The 21619-nt window shown below is 65.0% G+C and overlaps 3 protein-coding genes across 7 annotated transcripts; 1 reads left to right on the forward strand and 2 right to left on the reverse strand.

The window, feature by feature from the left end:
• Window positions 1-329: 329 nt before the first annotated feature.
• ACTN4 (actinin alpha 4) lies at window positions 330-14847 on the reverse strand. 5 transcript variants are annotated; one of them, XM_084501918.1, is made up of 22 exons: window positions 14664-14847; window positions 10069-10183; window positions 9850-9969; window positions 8972-9058; window positions 8799-8886; window positions 8461-8539; window positions 8269-8350; window positions 7489-7574; window positions 6143-6235; window positions 5824-6054; window positions 5458-5605; window positions 4767-4917; window positions 4163-4271; window positions 3954-4094; window positions 3690-3872; window positions 3461-3595; window positions 3054-3233; window positions 2666-2812; window positions 2292-2372; window positions 1920-1985; window positions 1524-1682; window positions 330-1434 (listed from the first exon to the last, which is right to left on the reverse strand). In XM_084501918.1, the coding sequence occupies exons 1-22, from the start codon at window positions 14808-14810 to the stop codon at window positions 1276-1278; spliced, it is 2787 nt and encodes a 928-aa protein (XP_084358044.1). In that variant the 5' UTR covers window positions 14811-14847; the 3' UTR covers window positions 330-1275. The 5 variants fall into 5 exon arrangements, with proteins under 5 accessions (XP_084358044.1, XP_084358043.1, XP_084358042.1 ...); XM_084501917.1 differs by lacking the exon at window positions 7489-7574 and adding an exon at window positions 7873-7958; XM_084501916.1 differs by lacking the exon at window positions 1920-1985.
• Window positions 14848-15737: 890 nt separating this feature from the next.
• On the reverse strand, window positions 15738-18498 carry EIF3K (eukaryotic translation initiation factor 3 subunit K). Its single transcript, XM_084501920.1, has 8 exons — window positions 18287-18498; window positions 17408-17506; window positions 17210-17330; window positions 16879-16953; window positions 16702-16768; window positions 16134-16211; window positions 15927-16052; window positions 15738-15843 (listed from the first exon to the last, which is right to left on the reverse strand). Exons 1-8 carry the CDS (start codon window positions 18427-18429, stop codon window positions 15812-15814), a joined length of 741 nt encoding a protein of 246 aa, XP_084358046.1. The 5' UTR covers window positions 18430-18498; the 3' UTR covers window positions 15738-15811.
• Window positions 18499-19256: 758 nt separating this feature from the next.
• Window positions 19257-21546, forward strand: LOC311425945 (mitogen-activated protein kinase kinase kinase kinase 3-like; the record flags this gene model as incomplete). The annotated part of the gene is made up of 7 exons (XM_084502012.1): window positions 19257-19418; window positions 20024-20081; window positions 20747-20837; window positions 20954-21018; window positions 21118-21173; window positions 21278-21325; window positions 21436-21546. The coding sequence occupies exons 1-7, from the start codon at window positions 19320-19322 to the stop codon at window positions 21544-21546; spliced, it is 528 nt and encodes a 175-aa protein (XP_084358138.1). The 5' UTR covers window positions 19257-19319.
• Window positions 21547-21619: the final 73 nt, after the last annotated feature.

A 21619-nucleotide genomic window follows, 5' to 3' on the forward strand; every position in this document is an offset into this window, starting at 1 on the left:
GCAGGGGGGGCTTCATGGGGCCTCAAAGGGTGGGTACGTGGTGACACGGCCGTGGCTGTTGGGATTCGGGGCTTTAGCAGGTCCCAAAGGGTAGGGACGTGATGACATGGAGCTGTTTGGGGGAAAAGTGGCGTTTATTGGGTCCAAAGGCGGAGTTTATTGCGGCACAGTGGTGTTTACTGGGACGGACTGGTGCTTATCAGGGCCCAGAAGGGGGTTACGTGGGGACACAGCGGTGCCCCTTGGGCTTTGGGGTCCCCAATGGGGGCGTGGGGGGGACAGGGAGGCGTTTCTGGGGGACTGGGGCAAGGAAGCGGCGTGAGGCCAGGTCTGAGCAATCTTTTAATTACATGAGAAAAAGAGAAACCGGCCGGAGAATGCTGCGAGGTGAAGATAAATTTATACAATAAATCCCGAAATCCGTCCCTTCGCAAAGGAAACCGGCACCTGCTGGGGGGCGCTGCCGTGTGAACAGATCAGCTTCTGTGTGCGGGGTTGGGGTGGTTTTTTTTTTTAATTTTTTTTCTTTTTTTTTTCTTAATTTTTGGTCCTCAGAAAAACCTGCTCCAAGGCTGGAGGGTGCGGGGGGGGGGGTGTAAAAGGGGAGAGGGGGGGGAACCGGCGCTGCCTCCACGCCCCAAAGTGGCCCCATGGGGGGGAGGGTTGCTGGGGGGGGGGGAGAGGAAGGAGCAGCCCCCCCGGGGGCTTCCCCTGGCTCTGAACAGGAATCGGAGGAATTCGAGCAGAGGGCGAGGGGAAGCCGGGGGGGGAACCTGGAATGGGGGGGGAGCACGTGCCAAAGGGCGGCTGGTGCAGAGGGGGGGGGGATTTCTGCTCGACAGAGGCATAAATTAAAGAGAGGCAGGGCAGGAGGGGGGGCTCTGCTTCCTACAGAGGGGGGGGGACAGCAGAGGGCCCTGGGCCAGTTGGAAAAAAAAAAAAATCACCAGAAAGGGATAAAATTAGAAAAAAATTAATAACCGTCTGAGCTGCTGGGCACTTCGAGGCTCCCCGCTGCCCCCCCCCCCCCCCCCCAGAGAAACCCCAAGCGCCCCCCCCGGAGCAAAAAGAGGGAAGAGGGGGAGGCAAAAAAAAATAAAATTAAACAAAACCCCCCAAAAATCATTGCATAGGTCAGGTGGGCAACAACCGGCTCCCCCCCCGGCCGCGGCTTCGTGCCTGTGTGTGTGTGTGTGTGTCCCTGGGAGGGGGGGGAGGATAAAATTGGGGAGGGGGGGGGACAAAGCGCCCGCGCTTGGTGCAGCCGCGGCGGCCTCAGAGGTCGCTCTCGCCGTAGAGCGCGGTGGAGAAGGATTTGTAGTCCAGGGCGCCCGGCGCGGCGTCAGGGCCGCGGTACGGGGCCATGCGGGCGATGCAGTACTCGGCCTGCTCGGGGGGCAGCTCGCGCCGCAGCTCCTCGGCCGTGATGTAGTTCTGGGGGGGGGGGGGAAAAGGGTGAGAAAAAGGGGGGAGCGGCCTCGAGGAGAGGCCCCCCCGGGGCTATGGGAGGGGGCGGTGCTCACCTTGTCGCCCGCCAGGACCTTGAAGGAGGCGATGACCTGGTCGGCCGTGTCGGTGTCGGTGGTCTCGCGGGACATGAAGTCGATGAAGGCCTGGAAGGTGACGCTGCCGCTGCCGTTGGGGTCCACCAGGCTCATGATGCGGTTGAATTCGGCGTCGCCCTGCACGGGGGGGGGGGGAGGCTGCGGTCAGGGGGGGGTCGGCCACGGAACCCCCCCACCACCCACCACCGAGTCCCCGGGCTGGAGGCTGCGCCGTGCCCCGGTTTTAGGCTAGGGGGGGGTCTCCTCGTGCCCCCCAGCCCCTTCCCCGAGCCCTGGGGGCTCGCAGCGATGAGAAGAAGACCAGAAAGGGACGGGGGGGGGAAATAAAAGGGAGAAGAGAGCAGAGAGCGTTACCAGGCTGCATCCCGCGGAGATGAGGAGAGCTCGGAAGTCATCCGCGTCCGTGCTTCCCGTGCGCTTCTACTCCCCGAGGAGGAGGAGGAGGAGGAGAGGAGGAAGGCAGAGACGGGCAGCGCGTGCAGAGGAGGAGGAGGAGGAGGAGGAGGAGGAGGAAGGAAGACGCGACAGGGCAGGGGCAGGAGGGGAGAGAGGCAGAGATCGAGTTAACGGCGGCAGTTCGGGCGCCAGCACGGCGAGCAGGGAAAGGAAAACCCAGCACGGACACAGGAGCAGGGGAGGAAGGGGAGGAAGAGGAGGAAAGCACGGAGGAGGGGAGGAAGAGGAGGAAGGAGGGTGGGGAGGGGGGGCGTGGGCCGGGCTCGGTACCTGTCTGTCGTTCTCCACGTCGTAGCCCAGGCTGATGAGGCAGGCTTTGAACTCCTCTGGGCCCAGGGCACCACCGTGGTCCTGCACCGGGGGGGTCCCAGCATCACGGGGGGGGGGGCGTTGGAGGAGGGAGAGGAGCAGAGGGGGAGGGAAAGATGCCGTTAGTGGAGCGTGGGGGGGGCTGAGAGCAGGGCTCTGCTCCCCCCAACGCATCAGAGCAGGGAAAAGGAACCCCGGGGGTCTCCCTCCTCTGGGGGAGCAGCAGGGGGTGGGGGACGGGGAGCCCCCCGTCAGCCCCCGGGGGGGCTGGTGGCTGAGCTCTGCCCCCCAGGGGGAGGTTTTGGCAGCAGGGGGGGGCTGGGGGCTGCCAGCACCTTGTCGAAGTGGTTGAAGGACGCCCGGAACTCCTGCATCTGCTCCTGGCTGATGCCCTTGGCGTCGCGGGTCAGGATCTGGTTCTCCACCTCGTTGATGGTGCGGGCGATGGTGGTGAGGAGCTGCTCCCAGCCCACGCGGATGTGCTGCGGGGAGGGGGGGGGCACAGCGGGGTGAGAATGGCCTTGGGGGGGGGTCCCAGCACACCACAAAGCCGGCACCCCCGGCGGGACGCCGTTACCACGGCCGCCACGGGGAGGTGCAGGGGCTGGGAGCTGCCGAGCCCTGAGTCACCGCTCCCTGGCGCTGACGGGGCACCCTTGGGTGGCACCGGGCACACCCAGCTCCGCGCCCGAGGCCGGGGGGGCGGCGGGGGGGCGCACCCACCTCCATGGTGTAGTTGGTGTGCTTGTTGTCGAAGATGAGCGCCTCCTGGATGAGCTGGTGCTGCTGCTCCAGCAGGTCGATGTTGGGCTTGTAGTCCACGATGCTCTGCTCGTACTGCTTCAGGTGGTTCAGCTGGTCCTCCAGCGTGCCGTTCATCTCGATGGAGATGCGCCCGATCTCCTGGGGGGGGCACAAAACCCAGCGGGGTGAGGTGGGGGGGACACCAGGAGCCGCTCCGCAGGGACCCCCGGCACTGCCGGTGCTGGGCTCATTTCCCCGAGGGATTCCTCTCAGGTTTTTTCACCCCTGCTGAAGGTGGTCTCAGCACAGCAGCTCTGCCTTCCCCAGCCCCCCTGGCTCCGTCTCGAGTGCCCCCCGGGGACAAGGGCACGGCCCCGAGCCCTCACCTCCATCTTGGTCTGGATCCAGGGCCCCACGATGTTGGCCTGGCTGGCGAACTGCCGCCGGAGGTGCTCGTTGGACTGCTGCTTGCTCTGCTCGTCGAGCAGAGCGTGGTCCCGCTTGGGCACCAGCTGCTGGACCTGCGAGGGGCGAGGGGGCAGCGCTGGGAACCCCCCCAGGGGGGCAGGGACCAGCCCAAGGCGGCGCCCCCGTCCCCGGGGGGGGGTCACTCACCCGCTCCCACTTGGAGTTGATGATCTGGGGGGTGACGGAGGTGTAGGGGTTGTTGCCCCCCAGCTTGATGCTGTTGAAGTCGGCGATGCGCTGCGCCTCGCGCTGGATGCCCAGGATGGCCTCGCGCTCCTTGTCGGCGTCGGGCAGGGTGGACTTGAACTGGTCGTGGGCGGCGATGAGGCCCTGCGGGACGGGGACACCAGCTCAGAGACAGCTCCGGGGGGGGCGTAGCTGGGCAACGAAGCCCCCCCCGCGCCCCCACACCTCGATCTCCTCGATGGTGTGGACGATGAACATGTCCTGCAGGTCCTCCATGGCGCTCTCCATCCAGTTGTTGAAGGGAGCTGCCCTCTTGGCGTACTCCAGGTGCAGCTCGTCGATCGTCTCCAGCTGCTTCTCCGTTTTCTGCGGGGCCGGGGGAGCGTCAGGAGGCTGGGGGGGGACCCCTGGGGGGGTCCCGGCCCCCGCCCTACCTCCAGAGCCTCCCTCCTGCTGTGGGTCAGGGAGCCCAGCACGTCCCACTGGTCGCAGATCTTCTGGCACCGCGCGTTGACGCTGGGCGAGTCGTAGTAATCCAGTTCGCTTTTTTTGGGAGGGGGGGGAAATAAAGCAGGGTCAGGACGTGAGGACACAGCGGTGGCCATCCCCACACCTCGGGGACGGGCTGGGCACCCCCTCGCCGCCCCCATTTCCAGGAGGGGGCTCTGGGGTTGGGGAAAAGCCCCCCCGGGGGGCACGGGGCAGCCGCGGGGAATAAGGGCGGCATTGACGGCGGCGCCCTGCCCCGGGCCCTCAGTGTACTAATTGTGTGCGAGTTTATCTGGCTGGGAAGGGGAAAAAAAAAAAAAAAAGGCGAGGGGGGGTGAAAAAAAAAAAAAAAGGGCAAGGAGCCGGGCTGCCTGGCCGCACGCACAATAACGGTATTCTGCAACGCGAGGGGGAAGGGACGGGCAGAACAATAGGGGCACTGTGCGGGGCCGGGGCCGTGCCGAGGTGTGCCGTGGGCCAGGTTTTGGGGCCGGGGGGCTCGTCGGGGCCGGGGGGGCTCGGCGGGGGCTCGTCGGGAGCTGTCCGTACTTGAGCTCCTGCGCGATGGCCGCGATCTGCTCCACGCGGTCCTGGTGGGCGGCCAGGTCGCTCTCGAAGGCCTCGTGCTTCCTGATCAGGGCCTTGATGTCGGACAGCGTGGCGCTCTCGTAGTCCTTCTGCTTCAGCATCGCCTCCTTGCCTGCGGGGGGGGGCAACAACGCTGGGACCCCCTCTCCCAGCACACCCAGGCACTGCCCCTGCCCACCCCGGGGGCTGCTTCGGCTCCAAGAAGTGCGGGTGGGGGGCAGAGGCTGAGCTCTGCTGGCCCCACCGGGGGCTTCCTCCACCTTCCTTGCCTTTAATCTCGTTTTTTGTGCCCCCCCCGGGAAATAAACCGAGCTGGCACCGCCGTGAGCGGCCTTGCGACGCCCCCAGGCTCGCTGCTGCTCCCAGCCTGAGCTGTGAGAACGGGGCTGGGAAGGGATTAACGTGTTTGCTATGGGGGGGGGGGCACAGCTGCTGCCCCGGGGGGGTCGTGGGGGGGGGACAGCGGCCAAATTTGTCCAGCTGGGTGCAACGGGGGACGTGTGAGCATGGCAGCCTCTGGAGGAGGGCGGTGATGGGCTCGGCGCTCCCAGCAGAACGGAGAGGCTTTGAAGGAGGCTGAGCCCGGTTTTTGGGGGGCTCCTCTGCCCTGAGGGGGGGGCTGGGACCCCTTGGACCCCCCCCCGGGACCTACCCTCGGTCCAGGCCTCGTGGATGGAGGCTTTCTGGCGGAACTTCTCGGCCAGGTGGTCGAGGCGCTCCAGGCGCCGGATCTCGTTGAGCAGCCACTCCTCGTAGCCCTTCTCCGCCTGCTCCAGGTGCTGCCAGCCGTTATTGATGTCCTGGGGGGGTCACACACACACGGGGGGGGGACAAAAACACGGGGAGGGGGGCGTCAGGGCAGGCCGAGCGAGCCTCCCACCTCCACAGCTCCACGGAGAGGGGGAACCCGACCCCAAAACCCCCTTTGGGAGCAGCTCCAGGTCCCGCGGCAGCACCCAGCGGGACAGGGCGTCCCAGGGGGGGGGTCCCGGAGCTCGGCACCCCCCCGGCCACTCACCGCCACCATCCTCCCCTCGGAGGGCATGAAGGCGGGCCGGTTGCTGAGGCGCAGCTTGGTCTGCAGGGTGTTGAAGTTGATCTCCAGCTGGCACTTCTCCTGCACCTTGGGGGGTTTGTGCACGCGCCGGTAGTCGCGGAAATCCTCCAGCTTCTGCTGCATCTCCTGGATGGTTTTCTGCGGGCTGCGGTCCTCCAGCCAGGGGATGGTGCGCCGGATCCACTCCAGCAGCTGGTGGGGAGGGGGAAACGGGGTCACTGAGCGGGGCTGGGGGGTGTGGGGGCTGTGAGGAGCCCCCCCGGGTGCCCCCCGTGCTCACGTCGGAGGCGAGCTTCTCGTAGTCCTCCATCAGGTGCTCGTTCTCCTGGTTGACGGCCAGCACCTTGCAGATTCGGTTCGCCGCCGTCTCGGCCTGCAGGGGAAGAGCAGAGGTGAGGGGGGGGCTCCGGGACCACCGTGTCGGGGTGCCCCCACCCACAGAACCCCCCCCACCTCACAGCGCAACCCAGCTCTGCCCCAGAGCGGTGCCACCTCGCTGCCACCCCGCTGCTGGCTTTGTGTCAGAGCCAAATCCACACTTTTTAGCACCAAAGTGAACAACCATGCCCACGCTGAGCCCCCCCAGCTGTAAGCAGAGCCCGGTGCGCCCCCCAACCCCCGGCACAAGCCCCCCTCCACCACCCCGGGGGCTCCGGCACCGCACGGAGCAGGGCAAAACCCCGGCATCGCCCCTCGTGGTTTAGGGGGGGGCAGAACCGGAGCCCCCCGGGGGGGTCCCACGAGCTGGGCACGAAGCAGGCGCCGGTGGCTGCGGCAGTCGCGAGCCCCGGGCACTTTTTGGTGCTTGGTTCCCCTGGCAGTGCCCCGGGGGGGCCGTTAGCAGCCTCCAAGCACCCCCACGGCCTCCAAGCACCCCTCCAGCCTCGTTACCGGCCTCTGGGCACCGTCCTGGGGTCTTCTGCTCGTCCCCGCGGGCAGCCCCCCCGCCAGGAGCACCGGGCTGAGGCAGAAAAGCAAACCCGGGGCACGGGAAAGGGTCCGGGAAGAGGAGGCGGAGGCCAGGCACCGACAGAAAGAGTGAGGAGGGTCTACGGGGAGGGGGGGGGGACGGGGAAAGGAGAAAAACAACAAAAAAACAAAAAAAAAAGAGAGCTGGGGAAAAAGAGGCGGAAAACTTAAGGCTAAAAGGAGAGGAAAAAGCTCAGCAAAGCCTCGGGGGAGAGGCGCGAGGTGCCCACGGCGGCCACGGGTCCGCGTGCTGGCCAAGCAGCCCCCCCCCGAGCCACCCAGGAGGCTCATTTGGTCGCCTGAAGCCTCTAATTAGCGCGGCGTGGTTAATTGCTGGCCTGCCCCGAGCTTCACTGCGGCGGCGTTTCGGGTCTGACACGAAATCTGAGGCTTGGAGGGTGAGGAGGGAAGGGAAGCGGCAAGCTCCAAGCCCTGCTCTAACGAGGCTCCTTCGTTAAGCGGGGCCCTTAATGAGGCTGGGGGCTGGTTACCCCTTCCCCAAGCCCTGTGCCTCGTGGGGAGGCGGATTTACACCACCTCTCCCCGGGGGTTCCCCAAATTTTGGTGCCTGACGCCCCGAGGCCGCCTGGAAGCCGTGCAGCAGCCGCGGGAGGTGCGGGGTTAGCGGGCGGCCCCCTCCCCAAAAGCCAAGCTCACCTTCTGAGCACCCGAGAAAGCGTGGTAGAAGCAGGAAACGTAAGTCATGATGGCCTTCTCATCGGGCCTGAGAGTGCCAACAATATCTGCGCGGGGGGAGAGAGGGAGGAGAGAGGCTGAAGGAGCGGCAGCGCAGCCCTCGCGCCCCTGGAGCGTGCGGCGGAGAGAGCAGCAAGCGCCTGGTGCCGGCCCCGGGGCTCCTCGGGGAACCTGGTGGGGCTCGGTGCCGCCCCGGTGAGGCGTTGGGACCAGCAGGGCAGGCAGCACGAGGAGGTTTTAGACCCGAGCAAGCCGAGGTCGGGTTCCCAGAGCAGCAGGGGGCTGAAAGAGAAGGGCCCGAGCGCGGGCGGGAGCCTCGGGGAGGCCGGCGGCCGCCGCCGGTACCTTCTGCGCCCCCGAAAAGGCATGGTAGAAGCTGGACACATAGGTCATGATGGCCTTCTCGTCGGGCCGAGCTGTGTTGACAATGTCTGCAAGCGAACGAGAGGGGTTAAGGCTGAGGGGGGGGCGCGGCGGCGGCGGCACGGAGCCGCTCAGCACGCCGGGCTCGGCCGCCAGCTCCTCCCTGGGCTGGGGTCCCGAAGAGCGGCCACCTCGGGGCACCTGCAGGGGCACAAGAGGGTGTGAAAGCGTCCCACCACGCTGCACGGCCCCGGATTGGGGCCAGCACGCGTCCTCTGCCCCCAAAAGATGGGGTCTGGGGGTCCGGGGGTCTTCTCTTGGTGCCGGTCCGTGCCCAAAGTCACCGCGCCGCAGCCGCGCGCGCCCGGGGCCGCTTACCCTCGGCGTCCAGCATCTTGGGGATGTCCAGGTACTTCTCTGCCACCTCGAAGGCGTTGTTCAGGTTGGTCACGGGGTCGTCCTGGGGAGAGAAAAACGCTGGGGGGGCGCCCGGGGCTGGTGGCCGACGGCTCGGTGCCGGCAGGAGGGGAAGGGAAGGGGCTGGGCGGTGGGGAAGGGGCCGAGCTTCACCTTCCTCAGCTTGTCGTACTCGATGAGCTCCGGCCGGTGCCTGTGGATCAGGGCGTTGAAGGCGAGGCCGTCCTTCCAGCTGCGAGGGGAGACAGAGAGGGGGGGTCAGCACCGCGCTGCCTCCGCGCCCCCCAGGGACCCTCGCCTACCCCCTGCCCCCCCCCTGAACAGCAGCAGGGCCGAGAGGAGCCCCTCTGATCCCTCGGAGCCCCCCAAATCCCAGAGGAAAGGCAGCCTGGAGGAGGGGGGGGATGTCCCCGAGGACACGCACGAGCCCTGTCCCCCCCCCAGGGCTCTGCCACTATTTTAGGGTCACCCCAAACCCCGTCGGGGGGCACCTGATGTGGAAGTTCTGCACGTTGACGTTCTTGTAGGGCGCCGTCTTCCTCTGGCACCACAGCAGCAAGCCCTCCTTGGCCGAGGTCTCTGCAAACGGGGGCAGGGTCAGCTCGGTGCAGCCCCCCCCGTGCCCCCCCCAGCCCCCCAGGGCCCCCCAGGGCCCTGCCCTCACCTTCCACCGAGATGTCCTGGATGGCGAAGCGCAGGATGATCGTCCAGATCATGCCCAGCGTCATCTTGGCGTTGCCGTCCACGATTTCTGCGAGCCGGGAGGGGAGAAACAAACCCCTCAGCCCCCCCCTCGACGGGCTGGGGGCTCGGGATCCCCCCAAACCCAGGCCCAAAATGCCTCCAGCAGGCGTCGGGGATGCCGGCGCGGGGCTGTGGCTGCTGCCAGCGTGCCCGGGCACCGCGGCCCCCGCCGGGACACGCAGCGCTGCCGGGCAGCGGGGACTTCAAAGCCAGAGCCCCGCTGCTCCCCCGACTGGCTCGGCAGGGCCAGCGCCTGCCAAACGGGGCCGAAAGGGCTGAGAAATCCCCGCCGGAGCTGCGGGGTCGACCTCGGGGTCTGCCGGCGGCGAGCGGATCCCAAAAGGGGCCGTGGGGCTGTGCGAGAGGCTGCTGGGGCAGCCAACGGGGGGAGAGCTCGGCTCCCCGGAGGGGTTTGGGGCTGAAGCTGTCACAGCTCCCGGGGAGAGCCTCAAACGGTGCGGGGAATTCACGGGGCTGCGTTTTGGGGCCGAGCCTCGAAGGCAGGGATCCCCCCGCAGGGCTCCAGCCCAGCACCGGGGCTCCCCCGCGGCGTTTTTGGGGCCGGCTCCTCACCGAGCCGGTCCTGCCGAGCCCCAAACGTTGGGCAACAGCCCCAAAACAGCCCCGAGCACAGGGGGAGGCTGCACAGCCTCCAACCCTCCTGCCCCCGCAGCGTTTATGGCCCCGCAGGGCCGGAGAAGGGCCCGAGGGGACCCCCAATGACCCCATCCCGGGGGGCTCAACCCCTCCTGGGGGGCTTGGGGGCTCCCGGGGGGGCTCGGGGGCTCCCGGACCCACCTTCAGCCCCGATGGAGACCAGCTTGACGCCCTTGCTGGCGATGAAGTCGAGGGCTTTGTTGACGTTGTTGATTTTGTGCACCCGCATCTTGCCCCGCTCTGGCTTCGGCAGCCGCTCCCCTGCGGAGGAAACGCCGGTAATAAGGGGGGGGGGGGCTTCCAGCAGCGTCCCCCCCCCATGAATCAAACAAAAAGGAGGTCGGGAAGCTGGGGGCTCACCTGAAATCACCTCCAGCAGCAGCATGAGCTTGAGGCCGTCGCGGAAATCCTCGTCGATGTTCTCGATCTGCGTGCCGGCCTTGCGCAGGTGGGAGTTGCACCACGCCGTGAAGGTCTGCCAAGGGGGGGGGGGGCGTCAGGACCCCCCCCAGACCCCCTCATCCCGAGGACGAGCCCCCCACGGCGTGCTGTGGGGCACGGCCGGGGCAGGAGCGATTTTGGGGGGATTTGGGGCCATCCTGATTAAAGTCCCGGGGACTGCTTCAAAGAGGGAAAGAGGCTCCAAAAAGGCGGAAAGTGCCCCAAAAAGCCAGCTCTCGGCGGCAGGAAGGTGCCAGGGGATGCTGAGGTGCCTTCCCCTTCCCCTTTTTGCCCCAAAATGAGCTCCTGGAGTCCCGGCCTCCATCCCTCTGGGGCCTCGGCCCCATCCCACGCGCGGTTCCTGCGCGGCCGCCTGCAGCCCGGGGGGTAATTAGCGGCCGGCCTCGTTACGCCAGCGCCTCATTAACCCGCCCGATAAGCAGCTCCGGGCCGTGGGGAGGACGTGGACCCCCCCGGGACCCCCCCCGTTCCCCATCAGCGTGATTACGGGACGGGGAGGAGCGGGCACGCCTGGGTCCGCCGCGACGCCGGGCACGGCCCCACGGGTTCTGGCACGGCCCCAAAATGCTCTGGAACGGCCCCAAAATGTCCTGGCACGGCCCCAGGGGCGCTGCCGAGCTCCTGCCAAGCCGCCGGCAGCTCCCAGGGCCGGGCGTGTTCCTCCTCGGCACGGAGGAAAGAAAACCCCTCCCGGGAGAAAACCGCGGATTTGGGGGTTTTGCGGTGGCCGCCCCAAAAGCCTGCGGGGGACAGCCCCAAAATCCTGCAGTGGCGGCCCCAAAAAAAACCACAGCCATGGGCCCAGAAGCCCCGCAGGGGTGACCCCAAAACCCCACGGGAATCAGCCCCAAAACCCCGCGGGGATCAGCCCCAAAACCCCGCAGCTATGGTGCCAAAAAACCTGCAGGGATCGACCCCCAAACCCTGTGGCCATGGCCCCAAAACCCCACAGGTGGCAGCCCCAAAACCCCAAAACTTTGGCCCCGAAACCCCAAAGCCTCAGCCCCAAAACCCCAAAGTTTTGGCCCCAAAACCCTGTGGGGTCGGCACTGAGAGAGTGCGGCACATGGAGGAGGAGGAGGAGGGAGCCAGGCAGAACCCGCAGGCAGCTGCTAAAAAAAGAAAAAAGGGAAATAAAAAACCCTAAAAAACCGCAGGACAGCCTCAAAGGGGAAGCGGAGCCCGGCCTTAACCGGGCGCCTCCGATCCCGCAAGGTGCGGGTCAGAAACAGCCGAGGAGGGGCAGAAAACAGCCAAAAGCTGCCCAAAAACCACCCCGGAGAGGCTTTGGGATCAAAATCTGCTAAAAACAGGCAATTCCGCCGGCGCTGCTGGCATTTCCTCCCCGGGCATTGTGTGGCCCCCCCCCCGGCCCCGCTGAGGACAGGAGCAGCCAGCCCCGTCCTGACCCAAAGCGGCAGCTTTTGGCCCCAAAGCTGGGCCTTACTGCCTCAAAACGGCGCTTTTCGGCCCCAAACTGGCCACTTCTCGCTTCCAGGTGGGCCCTTCTCACTCCTTTTGGCCCCAAAGTGAACCCTTCTTGCCCCTTTTAGCCCCAGAGTTGCCCCTTTTGGCCCCTTCTTGCCCCAAAGTGGGCCCTTCTCACCCCTTTTGGCCCCAAAGAAAGCCTTTTTGGCCCCAAAGTGGCCCCTTTTGGCCCCAAAGCAGCACTTTCTCACCCCTTCTTGCCCCAAAGCAGGCCTATTTGTCCCCAAAGTGGGCCTTTCTCGCCCCTTTTCACCCCAAAATGTGCCTTTCTGTCCCCAAAGCGGGCCCTTCTCTCCCCTTTTGGCCCCAAAATGTGCCTTTTTGTCCCCAAAACGTCCCTTTTTGGCCCCTTTCGGCCCTCCCGGCCCCGCCACCTCCGCAGGGCCCGGACTTTGCCCCGTCGGCGGCGCCGGGTGGGGGCCGGGCCCCCCCGCGGGTGTTTTTCCGCCCCGAAAGCGGCCGTTTTTAGGGTTCCGGCTCCTTTTCCCCTCGTTAGGGCAGGAAGCTCGTTAGCGGCCGCTCTCTGATGTCGAGGAGCCCAAACACAGCCCTGGGGGGGGGGCACTTCCCGGCCGGGATCGCCTTCGAGGAGCGGCTCCAGGGGAGGAAACGGGACAAACGAGGGCTTTTTGGGTAAAAACCAGGCGGATTTGGGGCTCGGCGTGCAGGTGGAGCTCACTCAGGGCACCGGACCCCCCCCGGTGTGCTCCGGGCCGCAGGGTGCTGGCGTTTCCGTGGCTGTTTGCTGAGGTTTTTTTAATGTTTTTGGTGTTTTTTTAAAAACTTTTTTTTTTTAATGTTTTCCCCGTTAATTTGCTGCCGCTGGACAGCGCGGGCCCAGATTCCCCTCATTCTTTGCCCTTATTAGGCCGGAGGCTCGCCGAGGAGGAGGAGGAGGAGGAAGAGGAGGAGGAGGAGGAGCGGCTTCGGCCTCACCTGCGGGGCTGAGTCACGGAGCCGCCGCCTTCCGGGCACGGCCCCGGCCCGGGACTGGGATCGGGACTGGGATCGGCCCCGTTGGGCAGCGGGGGGCACGGGACGGGGGCACGGAGGGGGTTTGGGGGACATGGAAGGGGTTTGGGGGGCGGAAAAGTGCCCGGCTGGAAGCCCCGAGCCCCAGTCCCAGTTTAGGAGTCCCAATCCCAGTTTGTGAACTCTAATCCCAGTTTGGTGAGCCCCAATCCCAGTTTGTGAGCCCCAATCCTGGCTCACATACCCCAATCTCAGCTCCTGATCCCCAATCTCAGCTCCCAAGTCCTAATCCCAGTTCCCGAGCCCCTGTTTCTGCTCCCAAACCCTAATCCCAGCTCCTGAGCCCCAATCCCAGCTCCTGAGCCCCAATCCCAGCTCCTGAGCCCCAATCCCAGCTCCTGAGCCCCCACTTCAGCTCCCGAACCCCAACCCCATCCCACAAACCCCAAATCCCCGCTCCCCCTCCCCGTGCCCACAGCCAGGTTCCCGTCCCAAACCCATTTTGGGGCCCCGCGCCCCATTTCCACCCCTTTCACCCCATCCTAAACCCGCGACGAGCCCCCCCCCCCTCAGGCTCTGCTGCCCCCAAACACCAGCACCGGCCCCGTACGACCCCAAAGGGCAGAAACAGGGTTTTTTTTCCCCAAAAATAATAAAAGGGTCGGGACGGGAACCGGCGGCCCCCCCGAGCTGTTTTCCCGGGGCCGGATGTTTGCCCTTGGAGCGGGACCAAGAATCCGGCCGCCGCCGCCGCTCCCCCCCCCACACCCCAAAAAAAGCCCCCCAACCCAAAAAAAAAAAAAAGCCCCCCCCCAAAAAACGGGGAGCGCAGCGGGGTCCTGGGGGGGTCCCGCAGAGTTCCTCCGGCCCCGAAACCCCCTCACGGGGAGCGGTAATTAAGGTAATTAAGACACCACGCGCCCCCCCCCCCCCCCCCCCAAAGTCAGCGACCCTGGGCGTTACGGGGCGAGGAGCGGGGCGTTAGCGCTCGTAATTAGCGCTCGCCCCGTAATTAGCGGGCGCTGCCCTGCGGGCAGAGCGCTCCTCTTCCTCCTCCTCCTCTTCCTCGCCCCGGTGTTCCCCCCCCCGCCCCATAAGGACCCCAAAACGCCCCCCCCACAGACCCCACAGCGCGGGGGGCTCCAGGCTAAACTTTCGGGGTCCCTCCAGACCCCCTGAAACCACACTTCGTTTGGGGGGGGCCCCTCGGGACCCCCCCTCAGCCCCTCCCCAAACAGCGGGGGACCTCCAGACCCTCCCAAAACTCCCCCTATTATTGACACCCCCCAAAGACCCCCCCAACAATCCTGCCCTCCCCAAACACCCCCCCAAACTCCCTCCAAACTCCTCAAATTCCCCCCAAATCCCCCTCAACGCCCCCAAATCCCCCTGAAGTCCCCTCTAAACCCCTCAGTTCCCCCCAGACCCCCCCAAATCCCCCTCAACTCCTTCCCAACCCCTTTAAGCCCCCCTCAAGTCCCCCCTAAACCTCGCAAAACCCCTCAAACTCCCCTCAGCCCCCCCCAAACACCTCAAGTCCCCCTCAACTCCCCTCTAAACCCCTCAAACTCCCTCCAAGCCCCCCCAAAACCCCTCAAACCCCCCTCAGCTGCCCTCCAACTCCCCCCAAACCCCCCTCAGCTCTCCCCCAGACCCCCCAAACCCCTCAACACCCCCCCAAATCCCCTCTAAACCCCTCAAGCCTCCCTCAGCTCTCCCCCAACGCCCCCCAAAACCCCTTAAATCCCCCCCAAACCCCCTTCAACTCCCCCTAGGGCCCCCTAAACCCCCCCTAAACTCCTTAAGTCCCCCTGAAGTCCCCCCTAGCCCCCCCAAGACCCCTGAAGTCCCCCTCAATTCTCCCCCTAGCCCCCCTAAATCCCTCCCAAACCCCTCAAGTCCCCCTGAAGTCCCCCCAAATCCCCCCTAAACGCCCCCAAACCCCTCAGGTCCCACTCAAGTCCCCCCCAAACCCCCCCAAAACCCCTCAAATCCCCCCCAAACGCCCCCCAAGCCCCCCCCGCCGCCCCCACCTTCCTCTGCTGCTTCTCCCAGGCGGGGTCCAGCAGCAGGTCCCGGTCCCAGTCGTCCTCCTGGGCCATGTAATCGCCGTCGGGGCCGGCCCCGGGCCCGCCGCCGGGGTAAGGGCAGGGCTGCGCGGCGCTGTGGTAATCCACCATGGCGGCCCCCGCGCGCTCCCGCCGCCGCGCCGACGGCTCTGCGCCCCCGCCCCGCACCGCGCATGCGCCTCAGCCCCGCGCCACGCCCCCCGACCGAGGACACGCCCCCGTACGGGCTGGAGCCACGCCCCCTTTGGGTGAGACCACGCTCCCTCAGGCTACTGCTCCGTCCACGCCCGTCTCGCCCTGCCACGCCTCCAACACCGAGGCCACGCCCCCCCATGTTGAGACCAGGCCCCTCTCGTTCGCCCCACCCACCACACGTCTCCCAGACCGAGACCACGCCCCCACCGGTCTCCAGCCCCGCCCCCAGACTGAGGCCACGCCCCCACCGCCTCCAGCCCCGCCCACCCGTCGTCGACTCCACCCTAGCCCCGCCCATTTCCTAATATGGATGTCATTGGTATTAATGAGTTGGGCGGGACCTTCACCTCCAGCTTCATTACTGTGATTAATGAGGCTCTTATCTTAAAGATAATTAATGCTAATGAGAATGGAGGGGCTGGGGGATGCTGAGACCCCTCCCACCCAGGCTTCATTACATCACTGAGCTCATTAATATTCACACAGGGGGTGTGGCCATCCACCTCCAGCAGTATCAGTGCTCTCCTTTTAATTACAATTAATATTAACGAGCTACAAGTGGAGAGGGAGCTGAGCTATATATTCATATAGCAGAATGCCCTCCCCCCTCAATTAACTCTCCTTTTAATTATAATTAACATTAATGGAGGGGATCAGGGGGTGCTGAGCCCCCAGCTCACCCTCATTATATCACAGAGCTCATTAATATTAATTACATAGGTATATCCCCACCCCCACATCATTAATATTCACCAGAAGTGTGTATTAATATTAGTTACATGTATTAATTAGTATTCATGAGCCCCCCCCCCTTCCATAGTCCCCCCAAGCAGCACGGAGCCGTTTCTCTCCCTCTCCTTTAATCAACTCCATTTTAATTAACTCAATTAAAACCCGACGGGGGGAGCAGGGGGGGCTCAGAGCGACGACGCCATGATGCTGGAGACACCTGGGGGGGGGCAGAACAGAGAGGGGGGAGGTTACAGGGGGGTGGGGGGCCCCTTTTTGCGCCCCCCCCTCGCCTGCACCCACTGTCGAAGTCGATTTTCTCCACGATGTTTTTGGGTTTGACGCTCTCCTCCTGGCTGCAGATCAGCACCCGCCCGGCCTCCGCCTCGCTCCAGCCGTATTTGCTCATCCAAACCTTCAGCTGCGCCTCTGGGGGGGGGCCAGGGGGGGTCACCGGCTGCGCCCCCCCCTCATAAAACCCCCCCCGACCCCCCCTGTAAGCGGCCTTACCCGAGAGGTCGCCCAGCATCTCAGCCAGCAGCCAGCGGTCGATGTGCTGGTAGGTGATGCCCACCACGTGGCAGATGACTGGGGGGGGGAAAAAATCAGCAGGAGCAGCCCCAAAAATAACCCAAATTGGCCACCGGGGGCACAGAGACCCCCCCAAAAAAGCCCGAAATCAACCCCCATGACACAAAGACCCCCCAAAAGTGCCCCAAATCTCCCCAAAACCCCTCCCAAAAGCCCCCAAACCCCACAAAGTCACCCAAAATCCCTCCCAAACACCCCCAAAGTCGCCCCAAACCCCTCCCAAAAGCCCCACAGCCCCCCCAAAAAGCCCTTAAGGCCCCCCCAAACACCCCAAAGCCCCCAAACCCCTTCCAAAATCCCCAAATCCCCCCCAGATCCCTCCCCAAACCTCCAACCCGCCCCAAAAGCCCCCTCAAAAGCCCCAAAACCCCTCCTGAAAGCCCCAGAGACCCCCAAATCTTCCCCAAAATCCCCAAAGCCCCCCCAGAAAGCCCTAAACCCCCCCAAAAAATCCCCAAAGTCCCCCCAAATCCCCCCCCCCACTGACACTTCCTCACGGAGTCCTCGAAGCCGGCGATCCCGTCCAGCAGCTCCATGTTCTCATCCAGGGCTTGCTGCCGAGGGAAGGGGGGGGATAAAATAAACCCAAATGAATGAAACGAACCCAATTAAAGACCCAAATGGTTATTTATTTTTTTTTTTTTTTTTATGAGGGGGGGCTCACCCAGAAGGCCTGGAAGTGGCAGGTCTCCAGCAGCTCCCCCAGGTACAGGATCTGCCGGATCGGCCGCTCCTCCTGCTGCAGGGGGGGTCAAGGGGAACAGACAAAGTTGTGTCCCCCTCAAAATAAAAAACCACCCCCTGCCCTTTATTTCCCCCTAAAATGTCTAATTTTGGGGTTTCACCTCGAGAAAAAGGAGAAAGGAGGCAGAGAGAAGCCCCCACAAGGCTTCAAGTGCTGGGGATTGGGCTCGATGCCCCTGTTTCTTGTGCCCCCCCCCCAAAAAATAATTAAAAGAGCCCCCCCCCAATTAATTAACGCCCCCCAAGGATACGTGGGCCTGGTCGATCATGCACTTGCAGAGCGTGAAGTCGGTGTGGGGCAGGTTGGTGAGCGCCTTCAGCAGGATCTGCGCCGTCACCGCTGTCTGGAAGAAGGCCGGGTTGAACTGGTACCTGTGGGAGGGGTGTTGTCAGCGTGGGGGGGGATTTGCGGACGTTTTGGGGGGTTTTTGGGGGGTTTCGGGGCTCACAGCTTGAGCACGGCCAGGTTGGCCTCCAGGTCGTAGGCATTCTCCTTGGCCTGCGTCTCCACGTAGCGCTCCAGCGTGGCCAGGTTCTCGGGGTTGTACCTGGGGGGGGGGGCAAATGCTGTTAAGGGGGGGTCCCAGGACCACCGGGCTGTGCCCCCCCTAAAAAAATCCCCCCAGAATCCCCCCCCAACCTGCTATGTTCTCTGAAAAGCCCTCGAACCCCCCCCAACATCCCCTTAAAACCCCTCTGAATGCCCCAAATCCCCCCCCAAACCTCCCCCACCCCCCCCAACAACCCCTGAACCCCCCCCAAAATCCCCTCAATCCCCCAGAACCCCCCCCAAATCCCTTTAACGCCCCCCAAAACCTCACAGAACCTCCCCCGGGACCCCCCTCACCCCCCCACACACCCCTCAAACCCTCCCCACACACCCCTCAGCCCCCCTAGAGCCCCCAGACCCCCCCTAAATCCCCTTAAATCCCCTCAAAACCCTCCAAAACCCCCCCCCAGGACCCCCAGAACCCCCTTAGGACCACCCAAAAACTCCCCACACCCCCAAAACCCCCCCGGACCATCCCCAACCCCCCGAAATCCCCTGAAAACCCCTAAACTCCCCCCAGGATCCCCCCAGGACCCCCCGAGCCCACCCAGGACCCCCCAAAACCCCCTCCCACACCCCCTAAGCCCCTCCAGGACCCCCCTAAGCCCCCCCCCACCTCTCCAGGGCCCCCCCTCCCCTCCCCAGAGCCACCTCAGAGGCCCCGGAACCCTCCAGGACCCCCCAGGGCCCCCTCCCGGCCCCCCCCCACACCCCAATTCCCCCCCAACCCCCTCCCCAAACCCCCCCTCACGCCCCCCCGGTCCCCCCCCGCCGGTACCGGTCGATTCCCCGCAGCAGTTTCCCGACGTTGGCCCGCATCTGCTCGAACAGCGCCATGGCGGCCGGAAGTGCTGGCTCCCAGCCCGCTTCCTCCGGCGGTCGCGGCAGCTTCCGCTTCCGGCGGGGCCGCTCGCCGGGCATGGCGGGAAGGGGGAGGACTCGGCCGGAGGACTACGGGGCGCCGTGCAGGCGCGGAAGTTGGCGGGAAATAGGCCGTGGCCACGCCCTCCGCGCCCATGGCCACGCCCATTCTGCGGTGGCCACGCCCACGTGTCCAGGCCACGCCCCCCAGCCGGGGCGCCCCCTTCCGGTCACGGCGCGGGATTGAACTGGGGGGAACTGGGCTGAACTGGGTCAAACTGGGTCAAATAGGGCTGAACTGGGCCGAACTGGGGCAAACTGGGATGAAATGATTCCAACTGGGGCAGACTCGATCAAACTGGGTCAAACTGGTTCAAAATGGGTCAAACTGGTTTGAACTGGGTCAGACTGGGCCAAACTGGGTCAGACTGGGCCAAACTGGAGGTAGATGAAGGTCAAAGCACACCCACATTACGGGGAGGGGGCTCGTACTGGGAGGAACTGGGCCAAACTGGGCCCAGTACACAGTGTGGGGACTCCACTGGGCGCAGGATTGGTCATACTGGGACAAACTGGGACAAACTGGTGGTGTCCCTGCGGCCCGCTGGGGGTCACCAAGGTCAAAGCGGGCCCTTACTGGTGCCAAACTGGGAGGGGGGGGCCACAACTGGGCCAAAATGGGAAGGGGGGGGTGCAGGAGGCCGCTACTGGGGCTGTACTGGTGCCTTACTGGTGCGTACTGGTCCCGCCCTCGCTGTGGTTTGTCCCCCCCGGGGGGGCCGTGCCTCAGTTTCCCCTTCCGCCGCGCGGCGCCTTGTGGGGCCGGGGGGGGCCGGGGGGGTCCCGCAGCTCCGCGCCGAGACAGGGGGCGAGGAGGGGGGGGGGCAGTGGATTTTGGGGGGGGGCAGTGGGTTTTTTTTTTGGGGGGGGGGCACGGGGGGGGCCCCGCCATGGACCCCCGGCTGCTGCGCATCGCCGCCCGCGACCCCCAGGAGGACTTCGAGCTCCTGCAGCGCCTCGGGGGGGGCACCTACGGGGACGTCTACAAGGTGACGGGGGGGGGCACCCCAAAAAAATATGTATTTTTGGGGGGGGGGGCAGAAAAATGGCGTTTTTTGGGGGAATCCCCGGAAAAGTGCATTTTGGGGCGGGAAGCCAAAATAGGGCATTTTGGGGTGGGATCTCCCCGAAAAAATCCATTTTTGGGGGGGCAAAAAGAAATTCTAATTTGGGGGGGGCTCTAAAAAAAATCATTTTTGGGGAGGGAACCCCAAAAACGCGCATTTTGGGGGGGAAGCACCAAAAATACCCATTTTGGGGGAGGGTGGCGTCCCCACGTGGCCCCCCCCTCGGGATTCCCCATTACCGGGGGGGGGGCGCCCCCCCTCGGATCCCCTTATGGGGTGCCCCCCCCCGCCTCCCAGTGCCTCCCAGTTGCCTCCCAGTGCTCCCAGTTCCCACCCCCCCAAGCAGCATCCGCATCCCTGAGGGGCGCCCCCCCCCCCCGAGAGGCCTGGTGCATCCGGCACTGGGGGGCACTGGGAGGAACTGGGAGGGACTGGGAGGAACTGGGGGGAACTGGGAGGGACTGGGGGGGACTGGGGAGAACTGGGGGGGGTCCCCGCGGGCCCTGACCCCCCCCGGCCGCCCCCAGGCCCGCAGCAAGGCCACGGGCGAGGCGGCCGCCATCAAGGTGGTGAAGATGGAAGCAGGTGAGGGGGGGGGCACAGCCGGGACCCCCCCCCGGGGACCCCCCCCGACCCGGGACCCCCCCCTCGGGCCCCCCCCCGGGCCCCCCCCGATCCCCTCCACACCCCCCCAATGGCCCTGAACCCCCCCTGTTGCCCCCCCCCAGTTCTCCCGTGGGACCCCCCTATGCCCCCAGGACCCCCCCCCAAAAAAAAAATCGGGACCCCCCAGGACCCCCCCCGGACCCCTAATGCCTCCCCATGACCCATTAATGCCCCCCAGTGCCCCCCCAGACCCGTTAATGCCCCCCCCGGACCCTTTAATACCCCCCAGGACCCCTTAATCCCCCCCCAGCCCCCATAATCCCACCAAATATCCCCTAACCCCCCCCCCAAATACCCCTTAATGCCCCCCCAATACCCCCCAGGACCCCTCAACACCCCCAAAATCCCCTCGACTCCCCCAAAAACCCCTTAACCCCCCCCAAAAAAAAAACCCTTAACCCCCCCAAACCCCATAACCCCCCCCAAGACCCCCCCCAAGACTCCCCCCAATTACTCCCCCCCCTTCCCCTCACCCTCCCAGAACCTCCTTTTTTTTTTTTTTTTTTTTTGGGGGGGGGTTCAGGGGACCCCCAGAGCCCCCCCCTCACTTTGGGGGTCCCCAATTTTCGGTGCCCCCCCCCCAGACGACGACTGCGCCACGATCCAGCAGGAGATCCTGATGATCCGCTCCTGCCAGCACCCCAACATCGTCGCCTACTTCGGCAGCTACAGCTGGTGACCCCCCCGAAAAAAAATACCCCCCCCACAAAAAAAATACCCCCCCTCCCCAAAAAAGCCCCCCCCCAGAAAAAAAAAAAACCGTCCCCGTTAACCCCTTCCTCGCCGCGCAGGTGCAACAAGCTGTGGATCTGCATGGAGCTGTGCGGGGGGGGCTCGCTGCAGGACATTTATCACGGTATTTTTTTGTGGGGGCGGGTCCCAATTTTTAATTTTTGGGGGGGCAACACCTTGGGACCCCCCCCTTTTGGTAATGCCCCCCCCGTTGTCCCCGCAGTGACCGGGCCCCTGTCGGAGCAGCAGATCGCCTACGTCTGCAGGGAGACCCTGGAGGTGACCCCCCCCCTTGTGCCCCCCCCAAAAAAAATTTGGGGCTGACCCCCCCTAAAAAAAAATACCCCAAATGGGTGACCCCCCCAAAAAAAAACTGCTCGTAGGGCGTCTCGTACCTGCACTCCCAGGGCAAGATCCACAGGGACATCAAGGTGAGGGGGGGTAAATTGGGGGGGGGGGGTAAATTTTTTTGGGGGGGGGTTAAATTTTTTTGGAGGGGGGGTAAATTGGGGGGGGCGTTGACCCCGTCCTGTGGCTGCAGGGCGCCAACATCCTGATCAACGACAGCGGGGAGGTGAAGCTGGGTGAGTGGGGGGGCAAAAAGGGGGGGGGGGCAAGAAGGGGGGGGGTAAAAAGGGGCTGGGAGGGGTGAAAAGGGGCTGGGGGGGTTAAATGGGGGGGTTGGGGGTAAATGGGAGGGCTGGGGGGTAAATGGGGAATAGGGG

This window comes from Aythya ferina (genome assembly GCF_964211825.1).
Source record: "Aythya ferina genome assembly, chromosome: 35".
NCBI lineage: Eukaryota > Metazoa > Chordata > Aves > Anseriformes > Anatidae > Aythya > Aythya ferina.

What these genes read in the sequence shown, in the direction of transcription:
- ACTN4 (XM_084501914.1), bottom strand. Translation starts at nt 14,810, where the DNA reads ATGGTGGATTACCACAGCGCCGCGCAGCCCTGCCCTTACCCCGGCGGC. An exon ending in ACGAGAAGCTCGCCTCCGAC is followed by an intron (nt 6,055 to 6,142) that starts GTGAGCACGGGG and finishes CCTCCCCACCAG; the next exon opens with CTGCTGGAGTGGATCCGGCG. An exon ending in CCTTCAACCACTTCGACAAG is followed by an intron (nt 2,373 to 2,665) that starts GTGCTGGCAGCC and finishes CCCCCGGTGCAG; the next exon opens with GACCACGGTGGTGCCCTGGG.
- EIF3K (XM_084501920.1), bottom strand. Translation starts at nt 18,429, where the DNA reads ATGCCCGGCGAGCGGCCCCGCCGGAAGCGGAAGCTGCCGCGACCGCCG. An exon ending in GATGCTGGGCGACCTCTCGG is followed by an intron (nt 16,053 to 16,133) that starts GTAAGGCCGCTT and finishes GCCCCCCCCCAG; the next exon opens with AGGCGCAGCTGAAGGTTTGG. An exon ending in GGAGAAAATCGACTTCGACA is followed by an intron (nt 15,844 to 15,926) that starts GTGGGTGCAGGC and finishes GCCCCCCCCCAG; the next exon opens with GTGTCTCCAGCATCATGGCG.